Raw genomic sequence first — 13,442 nt, 5'->3', positions numbered from 1 at the left:
CTGGAAACTCTTAACAAAGGATGCTGATTTTTATTTCAGAAACATTTCTTTACTATGTGACAAGAGCATTGGAAAATATAAAACATCTATATTTAGTCCTTTGTGCAAGCATTTATTCTGTTGGGACCAGAAATATTGCAAATAATTGTAAAGAATTAACCCTTTGTAGTCAGTTCAGCAAAGAAGGCTGACTGCCTTACTCCTGTGAAGAGTAGAAGTGGAGCTATTGTCTTGGGAGAAATATAGTCTCCTATAATTCAGACTATTCCAGTTCTTGTGCTCTACATACACAAAGATAATAGTTGTTTTGAGAACTTGCTGAGGAGACTGGAATGTGAGACAACTTGGGTAACATCTCTGGATTGTCCTAGACCAATTCTATGTAGTTTAGGCAGTGCTGTAGTCACCTGGGCTGAATTAACATTTAATTCTTATCTTTTTTTTCTTTCAGATATTTTCTGTAAAGTAGAAATGCCTTCTCAATACTGCTTAGCTTTGCTGGAACTCAATGGAATTGGCTTTAGTACTGCAGAATGTGAAAGTCAGAAACATATCATGCAAGCCAAGCTGGATGCAATTGAGACTCAGGCCTATCAACTAGTCGGCCACAGCTTTTCCTTCACCAGTGCGGACGACATTGCTGAGGTAGTATCATGGGAACAGGGAAGTTAGAACATAAGTTTTAGAGTTAAAATGAGGTGTTTGTGTGTATTTACTAAATTTGTTTACCTAAACACTAAAGATCAGTAAAATAAAACAGCTAACCAGAATGCTCTGGGAATCGAATATTCCAGCACCAAATTAACATTTTACTTATGAAACAGGAAAGTAGTAGAGAATACTAGCAGGCATGGTCCAGGACAAGATTTGCCTGGATCACAGGTGGCACCCACTACATATTTGTTGAACAGATGATCAGTCGTGGTAGTCCTGTGACAGAGCAGCTGTTGCTCTATAAAGTTAGTCTTTTTAAAAACTCTCACTCACATCTTTCTTCAGAATAGAAAATTGGGTATTTTTGTGAAATACAAATAAAAAAGGGATTTTGTGACTTTTCTGTTTTGAATCTAGTTAGGATCTTTGTTAATTTATATGAATTTTGACAAAATTTACTTGTTTTATTTTCAAAGGTTGGTGTTCTGTTCTTTTCTCTCATCACACTCCTTTACTGTTAAGGGTGGTCATGTTGTTTTTGAGGGGCTTCAAACACAACTGGTAGTGTGAACCTTCCTGGATCTTGTAGATATGATTCAGTATTGTAGCATGTTGATGAAGATCAAGGCTTGGAAGCCAGACTGTGGGGTTTGAGTCCTGCCTCCTCCATTTACAGCAATTCTTTTTTTTAAAAAAAAATATTTATTTCTTTTAGTTGTACACAATACCTTTGTTTTTATTTATTTATTTTTATGTGGTGCTGAGGATCAAACCCAGGGCCTCGCACGCACTAGGCGAGTGCCCTACCTCTGAGCCCCAGCCCCAGCCCTTACATCAATTCTTTACATCTCAGTTTCTTCTTCATCAGTAAAATGGAGGTTGTTGCGAGTTATAAATGATAAATGTAAAATACTTGGAAGAGTGACCATCACATAGAAATTGAAGTGCCCATTCTTAAACCACAGAGTTACATGTTTTAAAGGAAACAAGGAACTTTGTTTCTCTTAATAATGTAGTCTATCTGTATTGAATTCAGTGATACCTTTTTTCCTTGTGTGTTTGTTATGTTTTCTTTTGAATTCTTTAGCTTAGAAATACTCAAGTGAATACTTAGCTGACTATGCATAAAATTACACAGGGAACTTATTGAAAACATGAAATTTCTGGATTTGGACATAAGCAAGGTTGGGCAGGAACAAAGGCAAGTGAATCATAGGCCTAGACCAAACTCCAGGCTAAAGCAGGAGGCCCTTGCTGTTGTTGGCTCCTCAGGTCTTCATGTTAAAATGGAAATTACCGGAGAGGTAATTTGTATAGAAGCTTTCACAGTTAATTTTGAAGGTTTCACCAAAGAAAGACACTTAAAATAAAGAACTTCTAGATTTCTAATGTTATTACCACAATAAGTCTTCCTGGGATTATTGCTTTATTGTTACTTGAGTAATGCTCCTTTTTTTTTTGGTATTCAGTTATTTGATTTTTTCTCCTATCTAGTCATTTTTATACCCTTTGATATCTGCACTAGGATTTCCTGGTAAAATATAAGCTGCCAAGTTTAAAATATGAATTTCACATACACAGAAAATACTTGAGTAAAACTATAGCCCATGTAATTAAAATTGAACTAGCACCCTATAACTGTATTTGTTCAATGTTGCAACCTCAATTCCTATGCATGCTTATAGCCATATCTGTATAACACAATTCTGTGACTAGTTACCAACACTCATAATCAACCTCAATACCGTTCACTCCTAAGTCCCCCGTAATTGCCTCTACTGTGAACAGGAAGCAGCTCTTGGTTTCTATCAGCACTTCTGTCCTAGGGAAACACAGGCATATCTCTCCCTCCATTCTTGTGCCAACTTGTCCAAAAAAATTCTTGTACTTATGCAGATGGTTTTCAATTTTTTTGAATTATTGCTGAAAAAATATTCCAAGGTTCATTAAATCCTTTCAAGGTATGTAAGTGAGAGTAGACATACTAAATAATGCTCTGAATTGCCTGGATCTTAATCCCTCTAATTTGACTTAGGGTTAGGTTTACCCTGGAACTTTCCTCTGACCCAGAGCCTGGATCCCTGCTCTGTATAGGCCCCGTTTCTTCATGGGTGCTTACTCTTCCCTTCATCATTTCTACATTGTATTGGCCGTCTTCTACTTTTTTGTACCTGGGGACTTCCAGGATCCAGCGTTGTAGTGGTGGGCCTAGATGGCTTTCAGAGCCTTCCCCATAGTGTCCTCTGCTTTTTTGATCTCACAATGGCAGTGTAAGATCCCATGTTGATTTTCTATTTTGGTTAATGACTGAGCAGTCACACTGATTATCACAGCACAAGATACTTAGGAGAGCTCAGAGTCCTCAGAGTAACCTCAAGTCTTAAAGGCAGTAGCGTATTTGCTCTACTATTGAGCTACATCCTCAGCCCTCTCTATTTTTTTTTTTACTGTGAGACAGGGTCTCGCTAATTTGTTCAGCACAGCATATACATGTGCCTGTTTAAAAAGCTTGTATTAGTATTTTTTGAAAGTGCCAAAATTAGAGTATGAACAACTTACCTGATGGTAATTTTCATTACCATCATTTATTAAAAATGATAATTCCAAATTGTCCAAAGAAATGTTCTCCTAACCCATATTAAACTGTAGAGATTGTTTTCTCAAATAACTTTTCAAAACTATTTTCCAAATGACAGTACTGGCAATTTGATTCTTGACTAAAGAAGCATTAATTTCTTTCAGGTTTTATTTTTGGAATTGAAGTTGCCACCAAATGGAGAAATGAAAATCCAAGGCAGCAAGAAAACTTTGGGTTCTACCAGAAGGGGGCATGACGGTGGACGCAAGTTAAGGCTGGGGAGAAGATTCAGCACTAGTAAGGTGCTCTTTGGGGCAGTCACAGAGCAGAATCTGAACTATTTTTAGCATTTTGGTGTCTTGAAAGAATGCTGATGAAATCAAGATCCCGTCCATGTAAACCAGCACTTTAACTTACCCATATGTAAATAAACGAATACTTTATGATTCAGTAGCCCACAAAATCAGTGGAGAAATTTCAGCATAAAAAACTGGGACTGTAATGTGAGTTGTAGTTGTGTCTCTCCTAACATTAAAACAGAGTGAAGGTTTATGCACTCAGATCTACAGACATAATTTAATTATTATTATACTACTCTGGGAGCTCCAGTGTAATTTAACTTGTATAGTTATATGAACATAGAGAATGGTATAGAAGAAGGAAAACTAATTTTTTTTCCAGTTTAAGGACAAAATTTAAGTTTTCTATGAATTTGTTTTGAGAATCAAATCTGCTATTTTCAAAGGAAATTTGTTAATGACAATACATGGAATCTCTATGCATTAGTGGGAGAGAAGAGAGAAAGGGCTTACTTTTATTTTTATTGAAGTTTCAATGGAAAAAATAAGGATAGAAAATGCAGCCACAGAGGCCGTGGAGAGATGTCCAAGTTGCCATTCTGTACAATTTTGACCCTTACATCACTAACTGTGACTTGTGTGCATTTGGGAAGTGTCTGCAGCTCTGTGCTCTATGACTTGATTAGTCTCACGGTCCTTTCACCTCACAAGTTTCTATTTGGTTCATCGAAAGTCCCATGTTGCATGGAAATGCCAAAGTTTTAAAAATAAATCTCTCCTGATTTCCTTGATATGGAAACTGTGTAAGTATCAGGACAAGAAGGAAGACAACTGGGATACTCCCAGTCTTGTAAGGAATGGAGAAAAAAAATATGCAAAGAAAAGAGATGATATAACTTCTTGGTGGGGTGTGGAGTGGGTTTACTTTGTTAAGCTGTGTGAATTTACCCTTTTTAAGCTATCTGAATTGATAGTGCTCAGCATTACTATGTTTGCATTTTATTAACTGTACTTACCATAGTTTTATCAAGATGGTGATGTTTTCCTTTTTTTTTTTTTTTTTTTTCAGTAGTACTGAGGATTGGACCCAGGGTTGCTTTGCCAGTTCTATTTTTTATTTTTTTAATTTTGAGGCAGGGTCTTGCAAAGTTGTCCAGGCTAGTCTTGAACTTGTAATCTTCCTGCCTCAGCCTCCTAAACTCAGGGATTACAGGCACGTGCCACTGTGTCCAATCCACTATTGTGATTTCTAAAACAACCCTATCAGTGATTTTGATTGTGAATATAGGATTTGTCAAACTATTTTTTTTTTCTTTTTGTGGTGCTGGGGATTGAACCCAGGGCCTTGTGCATATGAGACAAGCACTCTACAAAGTGAGCTATATCCCTAGCCCCTCAAAACTAAATTTTAATACTGTATTGTTTACCTAAAAGAGAAACTTGTTTGCTATGGAATTTGGATAAGACTTCAATCTTACCTTGCTTTATTTCTTTGGCAGGATGTTTTAAATAAATTAAAGGCATTACATCCTTTACCAGGCTTGATATTAGAGTGGAGAAGAATCACTAATGCTATTACCAAAGTGGTTTTTCCTCTGCAGCGGGAAAAGCGTCTGAATCCTTTTCTTGGAATGGAAAGAATCTATCCTGTATCACAGTCACACACAGCTACAGGTGATGAGAAATGTTAAATGATTTCCAATTTTAAAATGAAATCAAATTCATATATAACATTTGCTTGTGACGGTCTAGGAATTCAAGTGTTGATCATTGGATTCAATGAAGTTCCACATTATTTATAAAACCTATACTTCCTGCAAAGCATAGCTAGACACCACCTGGATACTTAGATGAGTTTTATTAAGATATATTTCCTGCTTTCAAGAATATATAGAGAATAACTGGTGTCTGACACACGATGTTTTCCCTAAGAGTATACACGGGAATTCAGTACTTGCATCAATGATCTTATCTTACCTTAGTGCCAGCCCTTTCCTGATCCTCTTAAGATTCTTTCCTTCAACCATCATGGAGATTCCTCAGAAAACTAGGAATGGAAATACCATATGACCCAGCTATCCCACGCCTTGGTACTTATCCAAAAAACCCTAAAATCAGCACACTATAGCAATGTGGACACCTCAATGTTTGTGGCAGCCCAATGCACAATAGCCAAATTATGAAATCCACCCAGATGCCTGTCAATAGATGAATGGATTAAGAAACGGTGGTCTGTATACATAATGGAGTTCTGCTCAGCCATACAGAACAATGAAACCATGGCATTTGCTGGTAAATGGATGGAAATGGTGAACATCATGCTGAGTGAAATATGCCAGACCCAAATACTCAGAGGTCGAATGTTTACTCTCACATGTGGAAATTATTTTAAAATTAAGGAAAAGAGGGAGGATAGGATATAGGGAAGATCAGAGAAGAAGGTGATCAAGTGGCAGAGTGGAGGGAATGGGAAAGGGAAGGAAATGCAGAACGAATTCTTAAAAAATAATGTTATGTGTGTCTATAAATATACCCCAGGGAAATCCACCTTTATGTGTAAATATAAAGAACCAATCCAAAATAAATAAATAGATGAGCGAAAGGAAGTCCTTATAGTTGAGGAAGGAGAAAAAGGAATGGGGGTGGAGGTGGGGAGAACAGGAGGGAAAAGGGGGAGTATATGAACTGAAACTGAATTCCTTGCATGTATGATTTTGTCGGGATGAACCCAACTTCCATGTATAACTATAACACTCTAATAAAACAGAAGGAAAGAGCTGAAGCTCAGTAGGCCTCTGGGGCACCTGTGTAATAAGTGTCTTACTTTCTGAAGTGGGAAGGAAAGCTGTAGAGTCCTTTGGGTGTCTCATGTCCTCCTAAAATAAGTATGCATATAATCTGATGAAGAAAAGAAGCACTCTTTCTATAGGCAATACAAAACTTTACTTGCCAAACATGATGTGCAATGGAAGAAAGGACAGTTATAAACTTGTTCACAGATTGCCCCCATTTTTCTGACTGTGGGTTACAGTGCAGGTGAGGTGACTGCAAACAGAGTCCACCAGTTTCCTGGAGTTGAGCTGATGTAGACGGCTATCTAGGGGAGGCCCAGGTGTTCAGACTTCTCAGGACAGAGTACTGAAGAAGACAGAGCTATACAGCAGCCAGCTCTGGAGATTTGCATGGGGTCCTCTGGGTCATTAGCTGAGCAAGGATCAGCACAGGCCTGTGAGGAAGCTGCCAGAAACCAGGGAGAGAATCCCCTGAAAGAATCAGAGGAAATTATTTCTGGTTTTGCCCAGAGCGAGAAACTATTCCTGTGCCAGAGAGCCAAACTGGCAAACCTCATGCTCCTGGGGCACGAATGCTTCCATCTTAGGTCCGTGTTCAGCTCTAGACTCAGGGTTGCCTGATCCAGCCGAGCAGGCTTAGAAGTAAGAACCAAAGCCTCAGATCTCTTCCGATCAAATCCTTTGCCTATATATATATATTTTTTTTTTCCAGTTGGATTTTGTTTTCTTTTACTGAGTTTTAAGAGCCCTTCAGATACTCTTAATTCAAGACATAATATGTGGTTTGCAAAAAAAAAAACAAAAAACTATTTAAATAATGGGTCTGATAATATTTTAAAATGTGCTTCTTAAAGTCATTTTAGTATTAACCTACTACATTTTCAAGGAAAATAAATTTGAAATTAGGTTTGTGACTGCCTTTATTTCACACAAGCTCATGAATGTTTTTAATTATGATATATATCATTTTTACAGAAATGTATAATGTATACATATATATATTTCAAAAATGACTTATTCATAGAGGCGGCAGTTTTGACTGGTGATATGGAATATGGGCTCTGAATCAGAAATCACAGTTTGAATCCTGGTGCTGTGAATCTTTAGACAGGTGCTTCCTGCCTCAGTGCCTTAAGTTTTTTGCTATATAAAAGAAAGTCAGAACAGTCCTGCCTCACTGGTCATTCTGAGGATTAAGTAGGTTAATTCTGCTGAGTGCTTAGACTAGCAGATGCTTCTGGAAAAGTGCTTGGTATTAGTTCCTCTGTTATTTTTTTCCATATTGCCACATTTTTATTTGGTCCAGTATGTTTTAACATGCACAACCTTATATACAACAAAATAAAAACCATCTCTAATCCTACCATCAGCACTTGTAAATCTTTTTGTTAATTTTATTTTTGATTAGCATGTATTATACATATTAATGGGTTAAGTATGATATTTGACTACATGTACACTATGATCACTTATCTACCCTTTCCCCTTCCCAGTCTCTGATAATCACTATTATATATTCAGATTGACTTTTTTTTTTAAAAAAAAAAAAAACACACCCGAGAGAGAAGATATGGTACTTGTCTTTGTGTCTGGCTTATTTCACTCAACATGGTCTCTTACAGTTGCTAAACTATTTAAAGTGGAGACACCAAGAGGAGCTCTCGCCTTCCCTCCCTGGCCTTATTCTTTGTTTTAAACAACTTTCTCTTTTCCTTTGTGTCTATTAAGCTATCCTCTTGGTCCTTTCTAGCAATTTCTTTTGGTATTTAAATATCACTTTGGAACACTTGCTAATGCTTTATAAATTTGTGTAAAATACTTGGTGATAAAACAAAAGCACCCTACGGTTTTCAAAGATGTTACACATTTATTTGTTGCTCATAAAGCAGAAGGTAGTCAATTCTGTTTCTATTATTGATTTTAGAAATAATATATTTTAATAATGTATAATTTTATAATAATATTTTAGAAATGTAAGCTTACCTAAGCATGGCAAAACTATTTCATGATTAGAATTCACTTTCACTAAGCTATTTGCATGTTGTATAATTTATTTTTAGAATCTTTTTTTGTCTGCCAGTGTTACCTTATTAATTCAACTAATAGGCCAAGGCAGCGTGCTAAATATGAACTATATTCTAGAAAAGAAGAAAGTGTGCTGAGGTAGAAAGAGCCTTGGATGCCTGCCTTTGCTATTTGCTAGCTTTGTGACACAAAAGGGGACATTTAATAATAACAATTATATTTCAAGCTACCATTAATTAAACACTTATTTTGTGCTAAAAGTTAGATAAAAAGAATACAAAATTAGGTTTTTATTCAGAAAAATGATGTCTAAGGCACTCAAAATGTCCAATTCATCAGAAGAAGATTAAATTACTTACAGCAGCTACTAGAAGAGCCCATTACAGGGAATAGTTCATCATAGAGGATTTTAATGTTGCTAATGGCAAGAACAAAATTAATGGCCCAAATACTTTTTATATGTTTTAAAGAAGTTCAATCAATAATAAACAAACTATTAAAATTTGTGTGTGTGGGGGGGAATAAAGGCTTTATAATCATTTAAAAACAGTTATTTACTAGAAACACCTGATTCTAGTCTCCAGCCAGGTCAGTACTATTGTTTTCTTGAATGATAGTGCTGATGAGAAAACCATCCAGGAGGTGTCTGAAAGTGAGGTCCAGTTGCCCCTCACTGCTACTCCTGCGCGTAGTGCCCTGCCGTGGTGACATTGTTCTCCAGGGTCCAGCTGCTCTTCTGCTGTCCACACTCCTCTCTGGCCTGTGCACCCTGGCTTGACAACTCCGACGTTCGTTCCTGCTAAGGTCTATTTGAGTTGCCTGGACTCATTCCTGTGCTTGCTAACCTGTTGTGCTGACACTGGGCACTCATTTTAGCACAGGAATAGTTCAGTTTATCAGTTTGCATGGGATCACTTTTCCAGGGAGCTAAGTGAATGTAGAACACAGGCATTTATTTTGGAATGGTTTTGTACTTATGTTATCATTGTTAGATGCATGAAAATGATGAAAATTTTCATTTGTTCTAAATTTAGTTTATCATTGATAGAGCATGCATTTTAAAGGATAATTCAGAAATGCAAGGCTGATTAATTTTTTTTTTCTAATTTTATGTCTTTCTCCTGCTTGATTTTAGGACGAATAACTTTTACAGAACCAAATATCCAGAACGTGCCAAGGGATTTTGAGATCAAAATGCCAACACTAGTAGAGGAAAGCCCTCCTTCCCAGGCCCCAGGGAAAAGCCTGCTTCTCACCGGCAGGTAAGCTCTGTTTCTCTGTATTGGTATTAATACCCTTTTGTGAGTATGAATGGCAAAAATAGCCTCTTATACAAAATAATGAAATGAGTTTAAATTTTGAGTTCTAGACATACCCATTTTTTCTAGGTGCTACCATTTTAAATCCTGAGTTTGTCTGTAGAAAAGCTATTTGATAGTGGGAGGCTGAAAACCCGGGCCATTAATTGAATCAACCAGCAGTTAATCTGACTTTAATTCAGATCCTGAAGGGAAGAGGTTAGCAATGCCAGCAGTACCTGCCCTGCCCCTCCTGTACGCACATGATAGGAAGAAACAGCACTGATAGTTTATGAGATATAGTCAGAGATTTGTTGAGTTAATTTAGAGTCAGTTGTCTCAGAATTGGCTTGTGGAAAGGACTGTTTGTAGAAATGTCACACATCACACTTAATGTTAATCAAATATTTGCCAAAACCTGTTAAGTTTAAAAGTGAGTTCAGGTTGGGTTGTTTTTAAGTTTCTTAAACAGAAATATTGACTGGACTGAAAAACTGGACCTTTCATATTTTTGAGATGCTTCATGTTCAGTTGATGATGTTGTTTGTAACCACAGAGGACAAAATAAGAAGAATTGCGTCCCAAACCCTGGACACCAGGCACAGATGGGCAAGAAAGCTGCAGACAGAGGGATGCCGTTTGCGGTGAGCATGCGACATGCCTTCATCCCTTTTCCAGGTAACGGATTTTGAGCTTCTCATTGCTGTGGGAATTTTTTCAAATCACTGAAGCTGTCCCTGGGACTCAGGGACATTGACCCCTTGTCGTTCCTCTCTGCAGTGGAGCTCATCTTCCCAGGTTTTGCCAGGCTGATGGCTGTCGTTTATCATTGCCTTCATGATTTGCCCTCTGTGCAACTTCTTTGGTGTAGCTCAGTGGCAGCTGTCTGCTGAAATCATGGATTCTGAGGCCATCGAAAACTCTTTGCTGAATCCAGTGGATTTTGCCAGTCCTCATCCTCTTGCACTTCCCTGTAGCATTTGTTCCTGTTCATCAACTCTCCGCTTCCTGACTCTCTCTCCTCCTCTGACTTCTAAGAGCACAGATTTTATTGTTTTGGTCTCTCTGACTTGTTTGCTCCCATGTTTCTTCTCCCTTTTTGCCTACTGCTGCTTCCTGTGGCATGGGGTCACCCCCAGGCTGTCCTTATGCTGCCTGACCTCAGTCTCTAGCCATTGACCTATTTGTCATTAAGACATGTGGAAGTCCTGTGGAACTCCTGAGTCCTCCCAGCTTTTAGCATGCATGTTTACTCTTGATGTTTTACAAGGTGGCCACCCCGGGTGAGTGTGATGAACCCTCTGAATTTATCTTCAATTCTGTCAGAAACTTGAGGTCCATAGGTGAACTTGAGGTCTGTGATAACACAACCTGCTCTGCAATTTTCAGTTTCATTTTTTAAGTATGATCTACCGGCGTACAAAGTTTAGACCTAACCAATGGAGTTTTTAGAGCTCTTTATTTGAGCTGATTGGTGACTTCTTATGGAGACATGCAGTCCTGAGTGTCTTCTTTTAGTTCAAGGACCAGAGTGTGGCTGGATTTAAAAGCATTGTCGATTGATAGGAATGTAGTGTGAGGCACATCAGAATTTGAAAATTTTTAGTAGCCACGTTGTGAAGACTTCTCCAGTTCCAGCATTTGAAATGAGCCTTTTTTCTTTTCATTTTCATCTGTCCACCATTTTTTTTTTCTTTGTGCTTCAATGGGATAATTTCTATTGACTGTTTGATGTTCACTGATCTTTTCTTCTATGGTGTCTAATCATTGTCACAGCTTTCTGATCAATTTTACATTTCAGATATTGTATGTATTTTCACCTTTAGCATTTTCAGTTGGTTCTTTTTGTAGTTTTCATTACTTTATTGCAATTCACTATTTCATCATTATGTTCTCTAAATTCCTGGATATATTTTGATAACTTTTAAAAATTCCATCATCTCTGATTTCCTGGTCACTTTTCTATTGATTGAATTCTCTCCTGCTCAGTTACTTTTACTCTCCATAAGTGTACTGATTTTTTGGTGTTGTGTCTGGACATTATGGTTTCTACCTTGTTAACTCTTTGGATTTTTTAGTTTTCACTAATAGGATATACATTTTTGTTCTGGCGAGCAATATACTTTCAATCTTGAACATTTTGAGTCTCCACTCACCAATTCTAAATTCTAGTGCCTCACAGGCCCAAACTCTAGTCTGTTTCCTTAGCTCAGAAGGAATTGTGCTTTGCTTCAGCTCCAGGTCCTTCAGTACATCAGGGGAAATGTCTCCATTCAGAAACCTGAGACAGTTGTATGGCCCACCTCATGTCCCTCCCTTCTCTGTGCTAATAGTGGGGCAGTGCCTGTTGTTTAACCTCTCAGAACAATTATTTCATAGAAATAACTGCACCTAAGAGTATCCTGAATACCTTGCCAATATTTCTTTAGCAAATATAAGCAAATATGAATATGTAATCTTTTTCCCCCTGTTGCAAAAATTAGCATTCCATTTATACTGTTGTCTGGGTTTTTCAATAAAAATTTTACATTAGATTAGGTTGTGCATATCAGTAAAGAAATTTGAATACGAGCTGGTTTATTCCATGTGTGGGTAATCTGTGCAGCAATCTGTCAGTTTGTTTGGTGAGTCACAGACCTGTTTAATTTTGATAGATATTGTCAAATTGTCATCATATGAGGAGGTCAGCATTTTACTTCCTGGGAACATCTCAGTGTTTCTTTCTCTATAGCCAGAGTGTATTGTCCAAACTTCCATTTTTTTGCAATTTAAGGGAAGAAAATTTGTTTTTGCTAGATTTAGTTTCAATTTCTCTTATTATGAATGAAGATGAACATTCTTTAGTATGTTTAAAATTCTTTAGTTTTGGTTATTTCTGTGAACTGTTTACTTGTATTTTGTCTGTTCTTGATCTGTAGCAACTCTTTTTTTTTTTTTAATATGGCAGTGATTCTTTTATGATAGCAAAATTTAAGAAAAATTTTTTTACCCTGCTTTTATTTTTTTATCTTATTTTTTTTAAAGGAGAGAGAGAGAGAGAGAGAGAGAGAGAGAGAGAGAGAGAGAGAGAGAGAGAGAGAAAATCTTTTTTTTTTTTTTTTTTTTGTAAATGGACACAACACAATGCCTTTATTTTTATGTGGTGCTGAGAATCGAACCCGGGTCCCGCCCATGCTAAGTGAGAGCTCTACCGCTGAGCCACAATCCCAGCCCAACACTGCTTTTATTTTTTGATTTTGTTTTTGCTATGTATGTATGAGCCACTCATTTCTACTCCATAGGTAAATTATCTTAATCCTTTTAATAACTCTTCCTTACTTATTGACCACTTGATGTTTTTCATTACATGTCTACTATTGAAGCAAAGTACATTTCTCTCAGCCCACTTAATATATTCACTCATTAGACAGTTTCTCCATTAGTTAATTAATAATTAATTCAACAACTATTCTTCTTATGTACCAGAAACTGCAAATATTTCCATAGAATGAAAAGAAAATATAAGTCTTCTATTCATAAGGACCCAGTGCCATGTGAGTGAGGCATGAAAGAGCCATTTTATATTGTGCCAGGTGCTATGGCAGCACTGAGGAAAGCACTGCTTTGTGCTTAGAGGACAGATGTCAGGGTAGCTTTACACATATTACATATACTTGAAAGCTAAACAGAAAAAAATGATCTAATATACAGAACCAAATTGCATTATACTGAAAAAACTTTTGAACACATGAACTCAAAGTTCTAAATGAGAACTTGTATAGAGGTTATACAAAAAAACAAACAGAAATCCTGGAAA

The 13,442-nt window shown here is 37.1% G+C and overlaps 1 protein-coding gene across 1 annotated transcript in view; it reads left to right on the top strand.

The window, feature by feature from the left end:
• Nucleotides 1–13,442, top strand: part of Polq (DNA polymerase theta) — a 109,399-nt gene that overhangs the window by 87,809 nt on the left and 8,148 nt on the right. The window contains exons 20-24 of the mRNA XM_046458116.2: nt 452–645; nt 3,397–3,534; nt 5,031–5,205; nt 9,484–9,610; nt 10,203–10,324. Coding sequence (XP_046314072.1) covers nt 452–645; nt 3,397–3,534; nt 5,031–5,205; nt 9,484–9,610; nt 10,203–10,324 — 756 coding nt within the window. The remainder of the gene's footprint in view (nt 1–451; nt 646–3,396; nt 3,535–5,030; nt 5,206–9,483; nt 9,611–10,202; nt 10,325–13,442) is intronic.

The sequence above is a fragment of the Marmota monax genome, unplaced genomic scaffold (genome assembly GCF_021218885.2).
Source record: "Marmota monax isolate L192 unplaced genomic scaffold, Marmota_monax_Labrador192_F-V1.1 WCK01_AAM20220418_F8-fsc00052, whole genome shotgun sequence".
In the NCBI taxonomy this organism is placed as follows: domain Eukaryota; kingdom Metazoa; phylum Chordata; class Mammalia; order Rodentia; family Sciuridae; genus Marmota; species Marmota monax.
The sequence above is the reverse complement of the archived record's forward strand: the minus strand, read 5'-3'. Positions and strand labels throughout refer to the sequence as shown.